Genomic DNA, 24202 nt, shown 5'->3' on the forward strand with positions numbered 1-24202 from the left:
TCCGTTGAAAATTTGCGCTAGAGCACACTTGCATTTTTCAATTTTTAACAAATTCTTTGTTGGTTTTTAGCATTTATATATTCGAATATATTCCAGTTTTCTCCACAAATGCAATGTGTCCGGAGTTTTGTGAAGAACGAAACGTTCAATCGAAATAAGGTAATTTGTCTATTTTCAACGAATTCATCGAATTAATGATGTTCTTCCAGATTTTACTAGTGGCATTCGTGGCAAGGATAATTCTCGTTTTCTACGCACACATTCACGATTATCTATTCAAGGTTTGATAATTTTACATCATCAAAATAAGTTTAAACTCAGTGTTTCAGGTGAATTTCACAGACATCGACTATCACGTGTTCTCCGACGCTGCCAAACATGTCTCAAACGGTGGAAGCCCATTCGACAGAGCCACTTACCGATATACGCCTGCGCTAGCATGGATTCTTTTGCCTGTTGTGCATTTCCCGGACTTTGGAAAGATTCTCTTCTGCATTTTCGACATCCTGGTGGCGATTCTGTATTTTAAAATAATGGAGAAAGATTTAAACGAAACAAAAAGCGAAACACGAGAAGAAATGAAAGATGATCAAACAATGAATGTCGTGATTTACTGGCTTGCGAATCCACTGACCGCTATCATCTCAGCCAGAGGAAATGCAGAATCTATTGTTGCTGCAGTCGTGCTTCTGAATATTGTGCTACTTCAAAAAGGATACTGGAAATCTGCAGCTCTAGTTCACGGCGCCCTTGCGATCCAATTGAAGATTTATCCATTGATTTATCTCCCATCAGTTTTTCTGAGTCTTTCAACAATTGGAGAACAAAGTTGTGTTGTGAACAAGTTTAAAAGTTTGGTTTCTAACTGGAAAGGCTTCGCATATATGCTGGTAAGTTATTTTTCTTAAAAACATGGAATTCTCAATGTTAAAAAGATTTAGGTAACTCTCACATCATTCGCAGCGGTGGTACTATTCTTCTTCCAAATCTACGGACAACTATTCCTCGATGAATATCTGATCTACCACGTCAAAAGAAGAGATCTCGCCCATAACTTCTCGCCGTACTTCTACCTATTGTACCTGTATGAAGCGAATCCGACAATGTCACAGATCATCGGCCTCGGAGCATTCATTCCACAAATTGTGCTGATCGTGTTCTTCGCCTTCAAGCATTACGATGATCTTCCCTTCTGCTGGTTTATCACCACCTTCGCATTTGTTACATATAACAAAGTGTGCACAAGTCAGTACTTTGTCTGGTACATTGTTCTTCTACCTTTACTCGCTCATAAAATTATGGTAAATTATTATTTTTAAAACTAGTTTTTTCCTAAATTCCACCTTTTTCCAGATGTCCCGACAACTAGCGTTATCTCTAATGGCCGCGTGGTTCGCAACACAAGGAATCTGGCTTCTCGCTGCGTATTTATTCGAATTCCAAGGATGGAATACATTCTTTTTGATGTTCCTGGCCTCCTGCCTGTTTTTGATTGCAAATTCATTTATTCTCAAACAAATTATCAATCATTATGTACCAATAGTCAAGCCAAAAACCGATTGATCTCATTCTGTAAAATGATATTTATGTTCACTTAAAGCTTTAGTCGCCTTTTTCATATGGGTAATTACTTGTATTTATTTTTAAAATTAATAAATTTTATTGCATTTTTTATTGCTCCATCATTTCTGGAACCTTATATTATCGGTTATTATCTCATCCGATAACTGATTTTCTTTTATTTATTAATTGTATTGATATCAGCTGATAATTAGTTATGAACTGCAATTTAAAAAAAAAAACTTCAGATGGTATTTTATTTGATTGGTTTGGGACTTGGAGACGTTGAAGACATCACTGTCAAAGGATTAAATATTGTCAAGTATTTATAAAATATAATTAATGCAAAATTAAATATTTTTATTCAGAAACTGTGCTCGCGTTCATCTAGAAGCCTACACAAGCATTTTATGCTATGGATTGGACAAAACAAATCTCGAAAAGTTCTACGGAAGAGAGATCATTGAAGCCGATCGGACAGTCGTCGAGCAGGAGTCTGATGCGATTTTAAATGGAGCCGATAAGGAAGACGTAGCTCTACTTGTCGTTGGAGACCCGTTCGGAGCAACTACACATGCGGATCTGGTGTTGCGTGCTAAGCAACAGAATATTCCGGTGATTTGAGGAAGCTAAATTTGATTCCAGTCACGGAACGTGCAAAACATAAACTAAAAAACTAGAAACTTCCTTTAAACTTTCATATAACTTGAATTTTTTGTGTGTTCAAAATATTAAGAGGTTTTTTTTAAAAATAAATTAAAACTTCCTTCGTTTCAGGTCAAAGTGATTCACAATGCTTCCATCATGAATGCAGTTGGCTGTTGTGGACTACAACTCTACAATTTCGGAGAAACAGTTTCAATTGTAATGTGGACTGACGAGTGGCAGCCGGAGAGCTATTACGATAAAATCGCGTTGAATCGTAAACGTGGAATGCACACTTTATGCCTGCTGGATATCAAAACCAAAGAGCAAACTGTCGAAAATATGATGCGTGGGCGGAAGATCTTCGAGCCAGCCAGGTATCAAAAGTGCTCCGAAGCGGCTCGACAACTGCTGACCATTTATGAGAGACGAAAAGCCAAGGGAGAAGAGTGTGCCTATGATGAGAACACGATGGTTGTCGGCTTGGCAAGAGTTGGATGGGACAATCAGAAGATCGTATACGCGAGTATGAAAGATATGAGTGAGATGGAGATGGGCGAACCTCTACATTCACTGATTATTCCTGGTGAAACCCATCCTTTGGAAGTCGACATGTTGGAAACTTTCAGGCCATAATTCCCCAAAATTGTTCCTTTTTTTGTTCTTATTCTTGTTCTGTTGTCTGTTGCTAATTACTTTTTCCACATTTTTTCAAACTTTTTTTGTTTAGTTTTTCGTTTTTTTTTTTTTTCATTTTGTTAGTCTCAAAAAAATTAATCTTCATTTCAAACTTTTTCCCACACACCGCGATTTTTTAATCCTCTTCCAATTTATCCGTATCCAGTTTCGCCTTCAAACTTTTGACCCTGGGAATGGAGGAAGAAAGCAAAAAAAAAAATGGCAGTACAACTAGAGGTCATCCGTCAACTGGGGATTACCGGAAGAAGTCGTTGCACATTTCTCACTTTTTAAATTTTCCTGCTATTAAAATTGCATTCCTATTTAGATAGTATTTTTAATAGGAATTTTCCAGAAGATCGACGACAATATTCTATTGAGTTAGCAAAGCAAAGCGGAAAAAACTAGTGAGCCACGAGAAGGCGGAGCTGTAATTGAGAACACCAAAACCTGACACGACGAAAAAGAGACTAGTAACATAAATAGTCAAAACAAGTTTTTTCTCCCTGTGCTCCGTGAGTACCTCAATCATGATTCGCGCAACGTCCTGCACAGCTCTTTTTTCCGGCCTGGAGAGGGTGGAGTTTCGAAGGTTGCTGCTCCAGGCCCTGCTCACACACACATGTCTTCCCTCTTCCTCGTCTTCTTCCATCGGTTCATCGTCTAGTTAATTCTTTCGTTTCCTTTCTTTTTTTGTTACTACTCATCTTACGCGACCTCCTTCATGAAACAAGTTGGATTTTCGGAACATGTTACTGTATTCCCGGCTCCACCGACTTCAATCGCAGTTATTGCAACGACGAATAAGGATATTGATAATAAGTGAGTTATTCGATTACGCTCTCTGGGACACGTGAAACAATTTCCAAAAATAATTAAATTTGTTTCTTTTTCCTATAACCCAAATGCGAAATTCAACGGGTTTCGGTTTTTTGCACCAAAAATACGGTACCAGGTCTCGAAGCGACCGATTTTCTTATGTGCAGTAGAGTGAGCGCCTTTAAGGAGTACTGTAGTTCTCAAATAATCGTTTTTTCGTAATTTTTCCCAAGTTCATTACAGAAGTTTATCGAGAAAAAAATTGGAAATTTTTCAATAAAAAAAGTTTTTGAGGTAACGGGAGAAAAACCATGAAAACTTTGTGGCAACTAAAAGTTGCGAACTACAGTAATCCTTAAAGGCGCACACTCCTTTGCATTTTAGAAAATTGGACGCTTCGAGACCGGGTACCGTGCTTTCAATGCAAAAATCACCAAACTTCGCGTTTAAATAATAAATGTTAATTATTTTTTAATCAGTCATTGTTGGCGAGATAAGTAAATCCATATGACATAGATCGTGGCAAGACCCACCAAAAAAATACCATGTTCCTTAATGTGACATTTCATATTTGATCGAATTTACGATACTTTTTGACATTTCCGAATAGAAATTGGAAGCTGTGCTTCTCAAAAAATGTCAGATTTTAAAAGTTATTCTCAATAGAGCAACTTTTCCTTTTAAAAGCCATTTTTCCACGAACATATAATAACACATTGTCTTTTCCGAAATGACGTGTCTTTTTTGTCTATAATGACCAAAAACGAAGTTTACGACGGCACGGACGGAAAAGCATCTTACATATGTCAATTTGGGTAATTAGACGTTCTTCTCTTTTGTTTGTTCAATAAAAGTCCCTGCCGAGATTTGTTCATCAACACAAATCTCTAGACCACGGGGGGAAAAACAAGAGTAATTATTCTGGATAATTTTTATTGGACGAGATTCAGGAAGGTTCTGCCAGCTTGCTTTTTATAGATTTTTATAGAAAAAAAGCTCCTGTTTAGGATTTAAAGATGCTTCCAGAACACTGTACCCGGCCTGGAACCGACAGAAAAATCTTAAAGTATTTAAATTTAGCTACCAAAACGGTGCGTACGTCTTCACGAGTACTGTAGTTTCCTGTGCGAAACCGCGTCCCATGGTACTCTTTGAAGGCGCACACACTTTTTGACAGCTAGATTTTGACAATTTTCGATCGTTTCGAGACCGGGTTTTGTACACGAAAAACAAAATTTCTTTACAATGTTTAATAAATATCAAATTTTAATTTAAAAAACTATAGCGAGTCGTTAATCGACCCGAGTTACAATAATTCGCTGTCCGCGTGGTGAGAACTTTTTGCTAAAATTGAAATTGTAAGACCATTGAATAGTTTCTAAAATTAGACTTTCTTGTGAACGTGCAATTTCTGAATAGAATTTGTCTGCTCCGTTCAAACTTGAGGTAGTCTCAATGTTTCCCAGAGAAGCCAATTCGGAGCGCTTGCAAATTGAGTAAATTGTTTTTTTTTTGCGTTTCTCATTCCACCAACATCTGACAATTTATTGGATTATGTCAAACTCTTTCCCCGTGCCTTTCCTTTTTTGCCGAAACAGATTCAATTTGTGCCGTGTTACCATTTCCATGAAACTTTTCCCGTCCGTCCTCTCCTCTTTTTTAATTTTCTTTTTTTTGGATTTTCGAATTTTCCCCGGAGACTTTCCTCCCACTTTTTGGCAAATTATTTCTCCCCTTGTTTTCATTTGGAGGGAGAGGAAATGAGCAGGTGTGAAGTTAGAAGAACACTTCCGCATTTGCTCAAATTGATTATTTCTACTATTTGTATATTTTCAGCGTGTGTTCATCAATAGCACGATGCCATTTAAATTCCCAAGAAAGTATTACTATAACTATAATTATCGGAACAGGTAACATAACTTTATAAAAATTGTTTTTAAGAGTTGTACATGAAAAATAAAAGGTCTAAACTATAACAAAGTTTTATTAATAAGCTTGATTAGATTTTCATTCAATTATTAGGGTTACTCATTCAAAACTGCAAGGCGTAAATAAAATGGGCTCCGGAGTTTTGGCTCAGGGTTTTTGGGTGTTAAATATGGCTTCAGAACAGATCGAGTTAGGTAAACCTTAAAGCTAGTTTCACAGTGGTATTTTACCAGTTTGCCAATTTCCGGAATATATTATATATTCCACTCTGAAAAAATGTGATGGTTCTTGTATGTTCGAAGTGAGTGATTGAAATTGTTACAGTCCATGAACTGAGTAACTAAAAATAAGTTAGGCCTTGTATTTAATTTTACGTACAGCCATAGTTTTGGTAAATTGTCTAATTTTCCTGAAAATTTGCAAATTTTGAGAACTACCGAGCATCGCTGCAGGCTTGGATTCTAGAATGTACAAACACAAATAAGTTTAACAAATGAGAATATAAAAACCATATACCTATTTTTTGCCAATCTTCAAAAACTATGATAGGGGAAAACTAGGTAACTGCAAGGTCTATTAATTTAACATTTCCAAAATTTTTAAAACAGTTTTACTATAATATTTTGTTGTTTTAGAAATTTATAAATGATTTTAAATATTTTTCCCACCGGTTATCCTTTGAAATAATATGATAAAAAAGGGAAAAAAATCTGATATAATTCCGCAAAAAACTTTATTCCAATAGGATTGGTTTTGATTATAATTCAAGTTTGAGTTCACTCGCCAAGTTTTAGTAATAATATTTTAATATGACAAATTAAAGCTATATTTGAAACAAATGTTTTTTGATGCTGACCTATACCCAAATTTCTTGAAAATGAGTTTTTCTATAAGAATTCCCACATAACTAGCCTCGTTCTCCACACTCCGATCAATGATATTCCCACCTAATTAGTTGGTTTTTGCAGTAAGCTAGATATAGTAAAACCGATTGAATAAAGCTTGACAGACTTTTCGGTTTACCAATTTGATAGAATTTTAATTTTTGTTTTTAGAAAATTAAATCGGAATGCCCCTCATTTCAAACTGCTTTTCAATTGTTGCTTCCGTTTATGTTTTTAAACTTTTTCTCAAAATGTTTTTTTTTTCAAAATATGATTGATGTTTTCTTTTTTGTGCTGAAAAAAACAGCAAAAATCTCATCTGAAAACCACTGAGAACATGCTGATTTGTCAAAACATTCTTTGCATGTCACCCAAGACACTTTTGACATTTGGAGCCAAGAGAAGTTCACATTCTTTGGGTGATATTTCAGTGATTTGTCAGATGGGACCCGCATGAAGAGTTGTAACAGATGAGATGAGAGCAGGTGCCCCACTCATTTTGAATCGGTTAAGGATTAGTCTCGGACCCAGCTCCTTTCATTTATCACTGGAAGAGAAAAGATTGGTCACAATTTATGTGTTATCACGTAGAGGAACTTCTTCCCCGACACTTCTCACACGTTTTTATTAGTTTTTTCATACCTTTTTTCTAGGCTAACATCTAGTTTTTTGGTTCCTTTGATATCTTGATTATCGAGGAGCAGAAAATCGAAAGAAAAGCGTAACTCTAGATTCTGTTCCGGAGTAGTGTCATCACGCAATCCATTGGGTTTGGTGTTTTGTTCATTTGCTAGTTTTAGGCATTTAGGATGTACCAAGAAATTTAATTTTTTTGGCAGTCTGCTTTGATTCAAACTGATTAAGCTGAAAAGTCTGAAAATGTGTTGAACAATTTTTTTGTTGTAAAAAATGCGACTTCACAGCTAAGGCTTATTTCAAATAAAACCTATGTTATTTGGATTTTATAAATCTAGAAAAATCTTAAATGCATATTGTATTTTTAACAATTCCAATTTCAATTTTATTTTAAAACCTACAAAAATCCATTTTAAGGTACTATAGCAGTTTTACGCAGGGCTGGAGTTTTTGTTTAGACATTTAGCTAATTTTCTCAATTTCTACTTCAACTCCAAATTTTCAAAACATCCCAGCAAACTTTTTTTCCTTGGTAACATCATGACAACACTGTGAAAACTTCTTGGCAGTAACCTGGCAACTTACTAAGTGGTTTTAAAAATATTTTACCAGAGTTCACTGCATTTTAATCTTCATTTTAAACAGTAACCTTCCACCAAAAATTTTTTGAATTACTGAATTTCAGGAATTATGATATAGAAGCTCAAAACAATTTAACTATTGTAAAACCTTGGAGCACGATGCTCAAAATTTATTTTTAAATTTTTTATTCCCAACTCGATTACTCTTATCATCTTTTCTATCAGTCCAAATTTAGAACTTTTTATCAGCCAAAACCTAGAATAGCCATTGACCATGTAATCACGCTTTTAAGTTTGAAAAAATCTATAAAACCCATTACACGACTTCTAATCTATTTTTACAATTTGAAGTTTTTGTTACTCGGAACTGTTTTTTGGATTTTACTTGTTCTTGAAGCGTTTTAAAATTTCAATTATTCCAGGCCTATTCAGAAATACCCAGACTGGTAATCAGAACAGGTCAATTTTCAGCAAACTCCAATTCACTTAAAAGAAGACTATTTCTAAAAACTCTCTAATTTTTTTTTTGAAAATTTACAATCAAACAGTGGCAACTCTTTGTAGGGAAACAATTTTCATCAAGGCTAAAACTTTCTCAATACGTCCAAATTGTTCTCGAATTTTGAAGTTTACCAAATTTTTGAAAACGCTTTTTGCTGATCGCTGAAATTTCGAAAGCCTAACTTCTTTTAAAATACATCGCGATTCATCTAAAACTCCTTTTAAAAATCTAATTTACTACCTTTTGAAACGTGATTCACAGCTCCTTTTGTACCTCTATAACCTCATTTTCCCCCAGGTTTTTCTCTTCCTCGTTTCTAGACATTTTTGCATCGTTTCTTCTATTTTCCAATCGGTTTTTTGAATAATTCAACCAACAAAAACTTGCTCGCCCTTCCTTCCTCCGAACTTGCTCTCAACTTCAGCCGGTATCACATTTCAAGACAATTCTCCATGTATTCTGGTCTTTCATTGAGCGAAACACCCTGAGAATGACGTTGTCAGAAGAGCAAGGCAAGTGATCAGGAATCCATTCCGATTAACATAATGAGACTTGGTTAAGAAATTTGGGAGATGAAGAGGGAGGGAGGGAGCCATCCGGTTGGAAACAAATTCGAGTGTGACGACGAGAAATTGATAAGTTTATGAGAGAAATCGAGAAGAGGAGAAGCTGTGTGTGAATTTACCGAGATTTTTTTCTTCGTTACATTTTGGAAACCCCGCTACGTAGTTCTATATTGATTTAAGGAAAAAACCAAAAGTTCAATTTCAGGGGTTTTTATATCTCAGAAAGTTGTAGCTTTTTAATGAGACATTTTTTAGAAATTCAAAATTTATGTAAAAATTAAAGTGAAAAAATCTGGAAAGGCATTGGCATCTGCCTACTGATATAGTTTAGCGCTAGCCTACACGCCTTCCTGTAGGCATAATATACGAGCCTGCCTATTAGCGTAGCTTGGCACCTGCCTTCAGGCATAGAATTTCAGCACGCGAACAGGCATAGCCTACGCGCCTTACTCTAGTCATAGCATTTTTTGAATAGTTTCAAAAAGAGTTGAATGTAAATTTTGAAAAAAAATATATTGTAAAAATTTAACTGTTGAAAGCTTCACATTTTTCGACTTACAATTAAACTTGTTTTAAAATTCAGCTGCAATTTTTTCAGTTAAAATTATTTTTGAATTTCAGCTTAAACAATTTCTAATTTCAGATTTTTTCCAATAAGGAAAAATCTTTCGAAAAATCTCACACGAAAAACTTCCCTCAAATTGTGATATTCTCAGAACTCCCAGAAAAACCAAAAGTTCAGAATTTCAAAATAGAATCATCACTTCGCCAACTTTGAACTAGAAATTCACCACAAATCGTCACCATTTACGTCATTCCCAGAAACTCATCGTTCTTCTTGTTCCTAGTCCGGAATTCTTGTACTCTCCGAAAGAGATTCCCTCTCCAAGAAAAAACGTGCTCCGTTTGACTTTGTGTGTGGCTCAGCGATAGCTTCTGCTTCAAGTAACCCGGATGTCCTGTCCAACTCGTATCAGTCAAGCCAATTTAGAGACAAACCAGGATGACAAAAAGTCGAAAAAAAAAATGAAAAAATGTGCTGTGCAATTTCTCAGTTTCTTAGTTTTTTTTTCCTTTTCCTAGGGCTTGTCAAAAAATTAGTGCGCGGCGGCGAGAGTATCTCTCGGGTCCTTCTCTCTCACACCCCTCCAAAAAGGCTTCTTCCCTTTTTTCCGCGATAGGCTCCACCCCAATTTCAAGGTCCTTCAAACAGTTGTGTGAAAAAGTATATAGGCTCTATGATAAGATAAAACTCCTTTAACAATGGATCCATTGGCAAAAGTTTCTATATTATCGCCGCTGGCGATGCTCCAAATGCACCATCACAAACCTAAAAAATCATGGGTCAGAAGGTAAGATTTTAGAATTACAAGTAAACCGGAATTAAATTAAAATTCTTTGATTCTTCTTTTTTTGCAAAAATTTGAAAAATAACAACACATTTTAATCTGAATGAATTCACCGGAACTTCGTCGTCTCTGAATCATGCAACTTCCTGCAAAAACAAGAGTCTATTTACTCGTGTTTCCGTTCAAAGACGGTTTAATTTTTTGTGAAAGAAATTGTAAAGTTTAATTTTTCATGTTGCCCAATCAAAATAATTTTGCAAAAAATTAACATTTTCGCTTAAAGACACATGCTGTTTTTCTTGGTGGGCCTTCTATTAGAGAAAACTAAAATATTTTAACTCATTCCTGATTTATTGAACTTTTTTGAAAAATCTAAGATTTTTAATTCCTAATTATGTTTAAATTACTTGCATTTGAACAGTATAAAAATCTTGCAGCAATGATCGAAATTGTTCAGAAAGTCCAATTTTAAAAAAATTGAAAATTCCAAAAACCTTGGCTATGACTATTTCTAGTATAAATTTAAAAAATCCCACACTGACGATACATTATGTTCTCCTTTAAAGAAATTCACAAAGTACTTTCACGTTTTCTCACAATTATCACACAATGTTTTCCCTTATAATTTATTTTGCACGTAACTGCTCACCTGATTTTTGACTTGCTTTTCACTATAAATTTCGGTAATCAAGGTATCCGTTGGGACCTGGTGATTTCATCAAAGCAGCAATATTTTCGAGCTTTCTGCTCTCACTTGCTCATGACTCGGTTCACACCTTGCTCTCAAAATAAACTTTTTTGAATCAATTTTTCATATTTTAACCTTAGACTTTAATCATCAATATCCGGTAGTCAAGACACATTGTCTTCTAGAGAATTCACGAATCATAGAGCAATTTCTTTTTGGAGCATTGTTGTTGTGGCTTGAAATTCGCGAGAAAATCTCAAGTTACAGCGCCTCCATGCGTCGTCTGTCTTGAAACCTTGATATGTGGCAGGGCAGGGTGTATTCGTGGGAATATCAATCGACTAATCACCTTCTCCACTTTCACATATACCCAATTGATTTTTGTTTTTGTTTGTGCATCTACCTTTCAGCTTTTGGGTTCTGGCTCGGGTTTCAGTGAAGGTAGTAAGGAAAAAGTGTCACGTTAGATCATCGTTGAAGAATTAAACTTTAGGTTTGTTTTTCTCTATTTTTAAAAATATTTCCTTACGTTGAGAAACGTCGAAAAATTATTTTTGTACATTTCCATACCTAAAATATTTTGCCTTACTCTCTAAATGGGTATTATGCCGGCATATTTAAGATTCCAAATTTTTTGTTTCAGAATCCGAATTTTGACTTTTGACCAACCTCAGCAGTATAAAAACCTATAGGCACACATAAGGCGCCAACTTGTAGGCAGGCAGGCAGTTTGTTCCTACATACCTGGAAAGCTCAACTATTTACACATACTAAATCCGTTGCTATCAATACTATAACGAGTTGCCATAGGTTTTTTATAGCATTAATGTGCACCAGAACTAGAGTTGAGATTCTCTTTTCCCCAAATCTTTGAACTTTGGAAAAATACAGATTTTATTTTCCATCCCATTTGGCATGTACTACTCCATACTCTATATTTATCCCAACTACTACATATTTCAACAACAAAAAACCAACAAAACTTTGTTTTTATTTCCTTGCCGTCATCTTGAGCGAATTCTTTTTTTTCGAAATCTTCTTGTATACATTTTGACCTCCACAAAACGGACAACAAACGTTTGAAGTTATGCACCAAAAAACGGGAACTTTTCCAACGAAAAAAAAATGATGGAAATTTCAATTTCGAGTAGTCGCCACTTCCTTCCCAAAATTTCAAGTGAATCGAATCATAAAACGAATATATTTTTTATTCCAAATAAAAAATGACTGAAAGAAAATCGAATTGGAGCCCACACATATTCATAAAGACATACATTTTGTAGGGACTAGAACACGAAGAAATGGAGGAAAGAAGAAGCTTGCAAAAACATTTCGATTATGTCACGAAAAAAAGAGAAGCGGACAAAAAAATTAGCAAAAACATAAGGGAATTAACAAAAAAAACAAAACTAAGAATTAAACCTCTCCGATAGTTTTGAATCTGAAACGAAATTCAATCCTGAGATATTTTGACACTGAAAAAGCAAATGGAACTTTTGAATTTTGAGAGGTTCCATAGTACGCAAAGCTAAGCATAAGCCTAAGCCTAAGCCTAAGACTAAGCCTAAGCCTAGGCCTACGTCCAAACCAAAGCCTAAACCAAAGCCTACCTCAATTAATATTATATACCCTCTATACTTCTTCAACTTTTCCCATACCACTCATCCATTTTTCAACTGCTACTGCATTTGCTGGTGCTGCTCATTTATAAAAAATGATGCTCCATACCCGAGAAAGAGTGTCAATCTAATGTGTTTTTTTTTCTGTTGGGGACCATCTTTCCAACCCATTGTGCTTCCATATTTTCACTTTTGTTTCACACTTTCCACCCGACGGATCCTTTTGTTCCCGTTTGGTTCGGCTTTTTTTTGCTAATTTCGTTGCACTTCAACACACCTGAAATACACCTGGGACCACCTTTTTTCCACCTTTTTCTTATATTGAAATCAGTCCAAAAAGGCTACTTACTCTTGCTATTTGAAAATTCAAGACAAGTTTCTTGGAACACTGTTTGTTTTTGCAAATTTAAAGTCATTTTGAAATGAAGCGTCCTAGAGAGTTTTCAAGTTTCCTAGTTGGGTTCAAAAACCAAAATTCTAGCGTTTTGTGTGAAAGTCACACGAAAGTTAGAGAATATCGTGCTTTTTTCAGTTTGAGTAGAGAAAGGCTATTGTAAGCCTACTTGCTTGACTACAGCCTATTAGCCCTTTTGCGCGAACTCATATGATCGATTTGCACGCGTGTAGGCAAGTAGGCGCAGGTCATCTAGTTGGCAGGTACGGAACGCTTAACTTTTATAGTACATATTAATCCAAATTTCAGATTTACAACAGATACAAAAATTGTTTGTAGTTTATGGTACATGAAACACATTTTTGATTAAAAAACCAACTTGGTAAAGACAGACCTGTAGGCAGGCAGGCCTTTAAAGATTACCCATTATTTAAAAATTGAGGTGTTCGGCTAGAATTCCTCATTTTGGAAGGCATATTTTTTTCAAATTTTAACGGGCGAACTTAAAATTAAAAGCTGAGTTTTTCTGACCTCTGAACTTTCAAAATCTTTGTGAGATTTTTGGTTTAACCCTAACAATATAAATGCTCATCTATTGTCACACCGAAAAACATTTTGATTCTTGAACTTGAGTTCTATTTTTTCTTTGAAAGTGCATACTCAATTTCTATCTGTTTCCGTTTACTTCCTCCCTGGAGAGCTTTCAACACAAAAAATATAAAATGTTGAGGAGATGAATCTAATCAATCGTGACATCAATAGTGAAAAATCCTTCACCAATTCAATTGTGCACTTCTGATACAAAAAATCTCGAGTTTTTTTTGAACCGAGAAGAATGAAAAAATGAAAAAAAAAGAGGAAAATCGAGACATTGAAACTAAAAACTTTTATCCAAAAGGTGACAAGGGATGGAGAAAAAGGCACTAATGAAACTGACATTTCTCGAAAAATAGGGGGAAGAGCTCCGGAGCCAAAGCTTCACAACATTTCCTGTTGTTGCTCTGTTTCTTAAACCATTCTTTTGAGTTTTTTTTTTGGGATAATGGAATTTTGCCATTTTACAGCGAACTTTTTTTCGAATTTCCAATTAAAAAACTGATTTCCAGTATTTTTTTGAAAAACTAGTTATTAGAATACAGACGACATTCAAAATTCAATTAAGATGAAAACTTGAGAAATGTGAAAAACTTTGCTCGCCACAAAAAAATCTAGTCATTAAAAATTAAAGTGACCTTTTTTAAACACATTGGGAACACTACCCAAAAATGATTCACCAAATCCTTAAAAACTGAGCTAAAAATAGTTTTCAAAAAAAAATTATCAGCTTTGTCTGAGACCAGGAACTGAATCTCACTAGGGCCTTCCCGAAAAAGAAAAAGAACAGAAATTATATGTTTTCAAAAGTACATTTCCGTCCGTTTTTCGACAAATAAACTCACATGCTTTTCTGCCACAAAGTCAGAAGGCAGTTTGTATTTCATTTTTTGTGATAAAATGCAGAGAATTCACAGAAACGGAAACAATCAGTTGATAATAATTTCCGTTCGTCTAGCCGGGATTTTTATTGTTTTGGTGTTTCATTTTAACAATTTTTGATCCAGAAATCAAAAATTTATTTGAGTTGATGAATAAATAATTCTGATTTACTCAAAATGTGCTCTTAGACCAGTTCTGAGGATGAAATATTCAGCTCCAAAATGTTTTTTCATAAGATCAGAACTTCATTTTTAGAAAAGTTGTAGTCAAAGTTTCATCCTCACAGTCAGAACTTTTAAAAAAATCGTTCAGCAAACAATGAGTTCAAAACTGTAAAATTGAGAGATTTATCAAAACTTTATTTTGATTTCTAGTTAGAAAATATTTATTTTCCTGGCAAAAATCAGTTTAACTTTTAAAAACAATTTTGAACCATACACCAAATTTATAAAATAAACGTAGGCATGACATAAGCAAGTAGGCATTGAGTAGGTGCCTGTCTACCGTAGGATTTTTGGTATAAAAATTGGCTCTATAACATTCAAAATTCCTTTTTTCTCCGAACTATTAAATTTCAAGTTCTAAAAAACACAGATTGCATTCCTAAACTTATCTGAAATGCAAAGCCCGACCCTCAAAAATCTTGTTTTGCTCCTGGGAACTTTTCCACATTTTTTAGACACCTACCCTTGAAGTCCACTTCCTAAATCCCTCCAAATATCTTCTGGTCAATTAACTAACTCTATTCCCCTTTTCACTTTTGTGTCACAATTGTAGGCTCCTCTATTCCTTCAATTCTCAAAATGCCATCAGCCGTCAATTTTCCGCTCACTGCTGTTCTGCTTTACTCGATTTTTCCTCTGTTTTTTCTTCTTCTAAAAATGGCTTTTAAAGTCCAGGAATCATGGTGTTCAACCATCGACAAATATTTATTATTGAGTGAGGAACAAGCTTATGAATACTCTTTTTAAAATCTGTCTCTCAAATATTTCAAAGAGGAGGCTTACTTTTGATTGATACGCAATGAATCGGTGTGAGTAAGGAAATGGAAGAACGTTAGGATAGGAGTCAGCTATTTTTGTTCGTGGTGTACTCGAAAATTGCCCATTTCCTGAACCCGTTTTTCTGAGAGCGGCGGCATGGTGCTTGTTTTTCGGATATTTGCAGAATTTTTTGATTTAATTTGTAATTAGATTTTTTCCCCTTCGGCCAAAAAAATAAGTAAAACAATTTTAAACAAAATATAGGTAATTATTTATTAGTACTTTCCAGCTTAAAAATATAACATAAAGGGCTTCTGAAGTCTTTCGTAAATGCCATACAAAATATGAATGGCAGGTCTAATTTTGAAAGCTTTTGAAATTATTTTTGTTTAAAATCGTCAAAATTTTACTGTAGTGGTACTGTGGGAGTACTGTAAGATTACTGTAGGTTTCTTTTAAATCTTATAATTTTGAACGTTTAGCTGCAACTTCACTGGACTCAGTGGATCTCAAAAATATTCTACATAAAATTTATTGGCTTTTGCACAATTTTTCATTGAGTTTTCTAGGATTTTTGAAATCTGCATGAGTATAAACAAATTTCATAGTTTGGCTCCGTGAAAGAGGAATTTCAAAATTGTATTTTTTGAAGGTTTTTGAACTTTACCGGTTTTTTAGATTCTTCGAAAACGTTTCAGTTATTTGCGTTTCCAACTCTGTATTTTCTAGTTAATTGTAACCCTAATATAGTCTACAGGATCCCATTGGTACCATCAAGAAATAAGTAAAACCACATGTAATGAGAATGTAAAATTTAGACGAACAACAACGAGCTCCCAGAATAAAAAATAAGTACCCATAATATGTCGGCAATTCCAAATGTTTCCGAGAACTCCAAAACTCACCAAAAATTTACATCTGGGGATGTTTTTGTTGAGAAAAATGTTTTAAATTTGAATTAAATCAAAAAGCCTAAAAATAAAAATTTCAAATTACCATTTTTATATAAACTCTTTTTTTTTGTTTTTGCAAAAACTTACAAAACCTACAAAATTGGCAAATTCCCGTACCACCCAGACACTTTGTAAAAAATGCAATTTTCAATTCATTCTAATCTCATTTACTAATGCACGAAAGCGTTCCTCATTCTCCACCCTCTCCTCTATCCATCTTCTAGTTGTTTTTTTTAGTTAGTTTCTATTTTTTTCCACCATCCCGCACATTTTCACAGATGATCCTAGCCAAACACATAACATGTGTGTGTGTGTGGGTTCTTGTGTGTGAGATTATCTTCTTCTCATACACTTCTTGATCATCTTCCAAAGATTGTGTACTTTGTTTTTAGATGTAGAAACTTTTGAATTATTCATCAGATATGTATACATTAAATATCTAGGTTATCTAGAAATTTCTTAGTTTTTTTTTCACTTCGTTTTTAAGATTTGATCCATCTTTATTCACTTTTCTTAGGGAAAAACTTCAATAAGGCAAGGTTCACAAAGAAACAAAAAATAAATTAAAGAGCAGAGCAAAAATAATAAGGTTAGGGTTTGCTCGGGAAAATGAGCACAAAAAAAAGAAAACGAAAAAGAAAGAAAAACCATAAAAATTAGTGGTTTTTCCAATACACCCTTCTATTTTTTACGTCTCCTCTAGGACCAAAAAGTAGAAACACGAGAACTCATCCTTATATTTTCAGTGTGATGAGTGACGTGAAGCGCTCGCTCTTGGATATGAGTCCAGGTGGTAAGACAGATGATGCCGATGAAGAACCAGATGATCATGTGGAGAGTAATGAGACGTTTGCCGAATTTTGTACACGTAAGTTTTTAACGAGTTACCTGCTAAATTTAGCTTACTTTGGCTTAGGCTTAGGCTTAGGCTTAGGCTTGGGCTCAAGCTTAGGTTTGGGCCTAGGCCTAGGCTCAGGCTTGGGCTTATGCTAAAGCTTAGGCATACGCTTAGGCTTAGGCTCAGACTAAGGCCAAGGCCTAGGTTTTGGGCTTAGTCCGAGCTTAATTTTTGGCGCAGGTTTAGATTTATGCTTTCGGGTTAACACCGATCAAACGTAGACATGATTTTCTTTTGGGTTCACAGTCAGAAGCTCAGACTCTGAATTTTGTCAGCGAAATTCAATTTTATTTTTCAATTAATTTTAAAAATTATAATTAAAGCTCATAACAATTTCAGGACAAGCTCAAAACGTCGTGCATTTCCTGGTGGAAGACTGGTTTCTCTCTGCCCTACTTGGAATAATCACTGCAGTTTTATCAGTCGGAATGGATGTAGCCATTGAAGTATTGCAGCATGGTATCATCGCATATATTTTAACCTATCCCAATTCCATAATTAATTCCAGCACACGTCACGTTCTACGATAAAATGCTCGCCATCTCATCGTATTTGGCGTTTTCGCAATGGGTAGCGCACATTGTTATTCTCACCATGTTCGCCGCTATTTTCTGTCAGATTGTATCAAAACAGGCAGTTGGTGGGTAGATAATGGGTTGTTATTTTAAAATTTGGAGTGCGTTCGGTTAGAATTGGAGTCGGGAATTTGAAAGATGTGTACTTGTATAAAAAACAACTACAAATAAAGAGAAAAAACATCTAAGACTTTCAATTTTGGATATGTAAAGAAATTACTGGGAACTTCAGAGAAGTAAAAGGAAATTTGACGGAAAATAGTTTGAAACTATGAGCTGGCCGACGCCTATTATTGATTTATTATTGAATAATCAATTTTTACTTTTCGCGCAAATCCAATTAACTTGTTATAAAAAATGCTTCATAGTAGGGTCAGCTCGTATGAGAACGTACTCCGACGAAATCCATAAGTATGGCCAAATTTTCATAAAATGAATTGCATTACCTTTTTCAACAGTTATGTAATTTCCAGGCTCCGGAATCCCTGAAGTCAAAGTAATAATGCATGGTTTCAAAATGGAGAACTACTTGACAACACGTACCCTAGTTGCAAAAATGGTGGGACTAACACTGGCAATGGGTGGAGGACTACCAATTGGAAAAGAGGTAAGAGCAAAGAACGAGTGTATTTTCTATTTTTCGGTAGGGGGTGGGGGTTGCATTCTTCTTTTCCCCTGTTGAAATTATCTCGGAAAAAAGTGAAGAAAACAAATCTTCCCGTGCATCCCCGAGGGACACGAACACAGAAAGAAATTTGGCTCAACTTCAGGGCAGACTAGACAGAACAGAGGAAAGTAATTCTTTTAATTTTGCAGGGACCATTCGTACATATGGGAGCAATTGTGGCCACGTTGCTCTCGAAAATCACATCAGCTTGTCAATACTCTGCGTTTTTTAGTAATGAAGGTGAGTGGATATGAAGAGGGTTCAAGAAGTAAAAAAATTTGAAACAACATAGCTCAAATGTCAATAATTGATACATGTGGGTTCTCAGATCATTTTAAGGGAATTTCAAAGTTATTCAGCAAAAAATAAAATAACTTGCTCAAGTAGCAAACAATTTGAATATTTTTTCAAGAATAGGGCATACTTTAAAGTTAAATAAACATGTTTTCATTTTCAGGTCGTGAAATGGAGATGTTATCCAGCGGATGTGCTGTGGGAATTGCTTGCACCTTTTCAGCGCCGATTGGAGGTACTTTAATCCTCAAGAACCTACTTCCAAACCTCAATTTTCAGCTGTGTTATATGCAATTGAGTCAACATCCAAATACTTTGCCGTCAAGAACTATTGGAGGGGTTTTCTTGCGGCAACGTGCTCAGCAATCGTGTTCCGTTGTGCAAACTTTTTTGTGACAGCTGAGCAATCTGGAACTATCACTGCATTTTATCAGACAAGATTCCCAACTGATTGCTTTCTAGTCGAAGAGCTGCCAATTTTCTTGCTCTTAGGATTTATCAGCGGTCTTATGGGATCTTTCTTCATTTTTATTCACCGTCAGATTTCGATATTTCGATCGAAAAATAGGGTCTACAAGTTGATCTTTAGAAATAAGTAAGGATCTATATCTCTGTGAAACTTTTATAAACCTTAATTCCAGCTTCCTCGCCTTCACTGTGTTCATGGCATTTGTCGTGGGAGTGCTCACATTCCCAAATGGTCTTGGAAGATATTTTGCCGGACGATTAACCTTCCGCGAGACCATGGCCGACTTTTTCAACAACTGCACGTGGGTTTCAAATGACTCGAGACGGTGCCCAGACACGATTTTAACCCACTGGACTGGTGGCAGTGAGGGCGATGTTTCCATTTTCACTAGCCTGGTGCTATACTATATTTTATATGTAAGTTTTGAGATTTTTAAGCTTGAATTTTTCTGTTTTTCCAGTTTGTTCTTGTGGCGATCTGCATCTCCATCAACGTGCCAGCAGGAGTATTTGTTCCATCTTTTATCATTGGTGCTGCAGGAGGAAGATTGAGTAAGATTGAGTTTTTAAATTCTCTTTTTCAATTCCAGTAACTGTTTTTCCAGTGGGTGAAACCATGGTGGTCCTCTTCCCGGAAGGTATGCGTGGCCCTGGTGGTCCACCAATTCACCCTGGTCTCTACGCAGTTGTTGGCGCAGCCGCGTACACTGGAGCTGTCACTCATACTCTTTCGGTTTCCGTCATCATTTGCGAACTCACCGGACAACTTTCACCGATTCTTCCTGTTTTGGTGAGTGTGAAATGTTCAAACAACAGAATCGAAAACCCCGTTTTGTAGATTGCCATGCTCATGGGAAATGCGGTTTGCAAGTTCTTGCAGCCTTCAATTTATGAATCGATTATCCGCGTCAAAAAGTATCCATACCTACCAGACCTACCGCCGTCCAGAGTTTCCGTGCATACTGTCAAAGTAGAACAGTTGATGGTTACTGATGTGATATATATCACTAAAGATATGACTTACCGGGAAATGAAAGAAATTCTACAACTCGCACCTCATCTCAGAAGTTTCCCCATTGTTACTGATCATGGTAAATTGAACATAAGAAAAATTAAATAAGATACTGAAACTTCAGAAAACAAAATTCTACTCGGATCAGTGGCGAAGAGGTATCTGACAATGCTACTTCGCCGTCATGTTCTGGTAAACCAGCAGGACAGTCGAAATATTGGAAGAATGACTCCTTCAGAGATTTTCAATACTATTAGGAGAACAAGCATGCGGTACGCCAAATAAATTTTTAGGTTTCAGAAAATAAAAAAAAAACCAAAGAATTCAGACTGTCCCGCCGTTCTCCATCCCGTCGTTCCAACAGCTCTCAAACACGGGAAAACTCGGTTCCAGAAACCGCTCGCAGTGATGCTCCATCCGATCAAGTAGAATTTGTATCGGAAAGAACAATCTCCGGAAACACTCTTCTCTCAATATCTCCTCTCCATTGCCCGAATAACATCCCACTACAGGCAGTTTTCACGCGACCTTCATCAGCAGATCTTTCTAAAACAGTAGGAACATCCCTTGTATGAAATATGAAAATAAAAAGCTTTGTTTCAGGAAACGAATGCCGATATTCTACTAAATCGAAACATTGATCTAGATGAAATTGCAATTGACGCTGCACCATTCCAACTGGTTTTAGGATCTTCTTTATACAAAGTGCACACTTTATTTTCACTCCTCGGTCTGTCACACGCTTATGTGACAGATTGCGGAAAGCTGGTGGGGGTCGTTGGATTGAAAGAGGTGAGGATTTTTAGCGATGTGGAAGCAAGTTCCAAAACATTTTTAATCTGAAATAAATTTTGGAATATGTTGACCCGAAAAATTAACTTGGTTTGGCAAAAGTTTACAAAGACTTGATTTAGGCTGAGCCAAAGTTTAATCCAAATTTGATCCAATTTCTCAAAGTTTGAACCGAAAAGATTGTTCTCTTGCCTATTGCCCAAGTATAAAACGATGCAAGAAAAATTTGAGCCAATTTTTAGCAAGAATTGAGTCAAACTTGGGTTAAACTTGGGCTCAGCCTAGACCAGGTCTTGTCAATTTCTGATCAAAGTCAGTTGATAATTTAAATTAAGATTTGATAAGTTAGATAAAACGGAGCAAACTAAAAGAAAAATTTTCAGCTCCGCGACGCGATGGCCAATATCTACGTACGAGGAGCCGTAGCACCAGTGAAACCAGACCGAAAACTAACGTCTGGAACATTCCTAGACATGTCCCATATGAACAAAGACAAACTACTCAATACACCTCAAACACCTCCAGCCAATGGTCTATCGATAAATATGGAATCTCCAAAGTTTGGAAATTCTCTGACTGTACCGCCAATGGCATTGTAAATATTCGGGTTTAAATTTCACATTGAAACAAGAAATTCAATTTTTCTCAACTACGCACTTTTGTTTTCCTTTTGGTTTCTACAAACCTATTTATCAAAGTTGTCATTTCTCATTTCAAGATCTCATTTTATAACTTTCTAGTCAACCAACCGAAACAATTAGGGTTAGAAGCACTTCCAATCTACAGGTTATAATGTTTTCCCCCAGTACCTTATTTTCTAGCTCTCGGTGTTTAAATTTTTATTTTCTTTTTAAGAAAAAAAGCGATAGGCTTTTCTTTTGGTTACTTGTATTTTATTATTGGAAACTCTTTGCGAATTCCAAAATATAGAACGTTTGCAAAAATAAATTTTTATTAATTATTAATATTTTAATTCATTAATGTATTATTAACTGCTGACCCATCATCCCACCATCGTTGGATTCAATCTATTCTGCATAAGCCTTTCCATAATCTTATCTTTTCCAACAACGAACAAGTTGACATTTGGAACGACATGACCATAGTGCATATGACGATCCGCCATGTAATTTAAGTATTTGAATGTGTATGGAGCACGTTCATTCGGATCCGAAAGGGTCAATGGGAACTCCATGGCACTGTTGAGGATACCGTTTCCTCCTCCTAAAAATTCAGATTTGCAGAGAGTACTTGGCAACATTTCACAAAAATTAATCGATTTTATTGCAGGAAGGAAACTTTTTAATACTTGATGCAAAAATTCAGAAGTGCACTTTATTTTTTTGTGCATCTACATAATGAGCACGTTATCGGGTATACTTTTCAACTTCAAGCCTACTTGCCTATCTGCCCACCTATTTTTAGAATTTCTGCATTCCATTTTTTGAAAATTCGACTTTCTCATATCAATCGAAATTGACAGAAAATTTGATTAAATAAGCAGCAAAAAATATGCGGAATAAATGATGCAACATTTAACGATTTTATTGAATTTTTAACTGTCGTTTAAAAATTTTGGGAAATAAATTATGAAATTCAGTCATTTAGGTCTATTTTGAGTCTATTGAAAAAGAAAATCTAATTAAAATATTTTACTCACCCTTAACCATAAACCTTCCATCAAAATCAAACAACTCATTGACCCCGGGAATCGGCAAATTGAAGTTTCCAGACACTTCCCTAATCTTTGAAAAATCATACTCAGAACCAATCGACGCCGCCGACAAAAAAGGCTGATACATTCCGTCGCTGCTGCTCAATGGAGCATCCGCAAATGCGTCGAAATTTTTACGAACGTTCAATCCATGATTGTTGACTCCCTGAATACTCGATTAGGGCGAACAATAGCAAGACACGGAAACGTACATTAACCGCGAATCCAGCACCCCAGGCGTCGACGAGATCTTCAGTGTAGACAGCGGAAACCATGTGAGTAAACGGGTTGAATGCGGATCTGAATTGGGTATTGTTAGATGAAGAAAAGGTAGAAAACAAAAAATCTTACCGTCCAGTGAACGAAGCCGTCTGTCCAGGAAGACTCACATCAGGGACCGTCTGCGGCTTCTGGCCAGCTTTATCTCCTGCTATGTATAGGCCAGGGAAGAATGGACCAGAACGTTCATCAGTCATTCCAGTTGGCAGCTGGAGAAGACCAAGTCCTCTTGGGCGATCACGTGTGAATGGCGCTGAAATTCTAAAAATCTAAACTTTGAAATCGAACATTTTCAGAAAAGTTTTGGAGCACTGCCATATTTTTGTAAAATTCTGGTTTATTATAAATTTAGAGCAGGAACTTAGAAAAATTTGGTGTTCTCTATATTGGTTAATTTCTCAAAAATGCTGAAAGCTTTTCTGAAACAGTCGGGATTTTTCTAAATGTGGAAATTTGACAAAATAGTTTACACTTCTCAAACTGATCAATAATGATTACGCTTGCTCGAGAAATGCTACAACTTTCACTATTACCTCTAGCAATAACATTATCGATTAAAACATGGAATATCAGATAGACAAAAAACTGTCGAGACATGATCGTTGCATCAGAAGATAAGCTCCTCTGTCGGCAGTAGTTTGAAAAATCATTTGAATCCCGTTTCACCCCATCTCGACGCCATTCCATCTCATCATCATCCTCTTCCTCTCGCTTCTGGTTTATTTCCATTCGGGGGGAAAAGATAAGGCGGGTAGAAAACACAGGAAGGCAATAGATGGAAGGAGATAGCCAGGTGATAATAGCACGGCTTCTCGAGGCGGGATCCCTCACGGAGACACATTCTAATCACTTGATGACGACTTTGAACTATCAAAGTTTAATCGAGAATCTATACATTCAGCTTTTTTGAGATGAGATCCTGTGGGTCGCATTTTGAAGCATAGAAAATCAGAGGATCTCGTTCTCAGAATAGAAACGGTTATTCAACTTTGATCTTTTGACTTCGTTTTATGATCTAACTTAAGAGATGATAAGATCAAGTGATAGACAAAATACTAATGAGAAATAGGTCAATGTATCTTTCCGCTAGCTTTTATAAGAAAAAAAAATGGTTTAAACAGCTTCCTGAAACAATTTAAAAATTGTTTTCAAGTATTGTGAACTAAATATTCAGCAAGTGATATTGCCGTTTGCCATTCTGTAAGGTACTAAATTTTCTGTTCAGATGGAACATGAAACTT

At 35.7% G+C, this 24202-nt stretch overlaps 4 protein-coding genes and 2 non-coding genes across 8 annotated transcripts; 4 read left to right on the top strand and 2 right to left on the bottom strand.

Annotated features, from left to right (window-relative positions):
• The first annotated feature begins 61 nt into the window (after positions 1–61).
• Positions 62–1674, top strand: pigm-1 (GPI alpha-1,4-mannosyltransferase I, catalytic subunit). The gene is made up of 5 exons (NM_064025.6): positions 62–159; positions 210–281; positions 330–890; positions 942–1301; positions 1354–1674. Exons 1-5 carry the CDS (start codon positions 109–111, stop codon positions 1561–1563), a joined length of 1254 nt encoding a protein of 417 aa, NP_496426.1. The 5' UTR covers positions 62–108; the 3' UTR covers positions 1564–1674.
• Positions 1675–1808: 134 nt separating this feature from the next.
• dph-5 (diphthine methyl ester synthase) lies at positions 1809–2990 on the top strand (the record flags this gene model as incomplete). Its single annotated transcript, NM_064026.2, has 3 exons — positions 1809–1882; positions 1929–2175; positions 2338–2990. 3 exons carry the CDS (start codon positions 1809–1811, stop codon positions 2839–2841), a joined length of 825 nt encoding a protein of 274 aa, NP_496427.1. The 3' UTR covers positions 2842–2990.
• Positions 2991–3515: 525 nt separating this feature from the next.
• On the top strand, positions 3516–21933 carry clh-2 (Chloride channel protein). Of its 3 annotated transcripts, none has more exons than NM_001377875.3 (16): positions 3516–3705; positions 17009–17130; positions 17500–17619; positions 17669–17800; positions 18209–18342; positions 18552–18642; positions 18860–18931; positions 18976–19291; positions 19338–19581; positions 19626–19716; positions 19770–19954; positions 20003–20255; positions 20301–20448; positions 20505–20730; positions 20780–20968; positions 21352–21933. In NM_001377875.3, exons 1-16 carry the CDS (start codon positions 3608–3610, stop codon positions 21565–21567), a joined length of 2637 nt encoding a protein of 878 aa, NP_001364585.1. In that variant the 5' UTR covers positions 3516–3607; the 3' UTR covers positions 21568–21933. The 3 variants fall into 3 exon arrangements, with proteins under 3 accessions (NP_001364585.1, NP_001021900.1, NP_001370179.1); NM_001026729.4 differs by lacking the exon at positions 3516–3705 and adding an exon at positions 10041–10152; NM_001383953.2 differs by lacking the exon at positions 3516–3705.
• B0491.10 lies at positions 9822–9948 on the bottom strand. The gene has a single exon (NR_051697.1). It is a non-coding gene; the product is annotated as an Unclassified non-coding RNA B0491.10 (non-coding RNA).
• C33B4.2 (HEME_HALOPEROXIDASE domain-containing protein) lies at positions 21903–23762 on the bottom strand. Its single transcript, NM_064029.4, has 5 exons — positions 23495–23762; positions 23034–23214; positions 22895–22982; positions 22629–22848; positions 21903–22192 (listed from the first exon to the last, which is right to left on the bottom strand). The coding sequence occupies exons 1-5, from the start codon at positions 23688–23690 to the stop codon at positions 21972–21974; spliced, it is 906 nt and encodes a 301-aa protein (NP_496430.1). The 5' UTR covers positions 23691–23762; the 3' UTR covers positions 21903–21971.
• C33B4.9 lies at positions 23622–23771 on the top strand. The gene has a single exon (NR_051698.1). It is a non-coding gene; the product is annotated as an Unclassified non-coding RNA C33B4.9 (non-coding RNA).
• Positions 23772–24202: the final 431 nt, after the last annotated feature.

Source organism: Caenorhabditis elegans, chromosome II (genome assembly GCF_000002985.6).
Source record: "Caenorhabditis elegans chromosome II".
NCBI classification, from domain to species: Eukaryota; Metazoa; Nematoda; class Chromadorea; order Rhabditida; family Rhabditidae; genus Caenorhabditis; species Caenorhabditis elegans.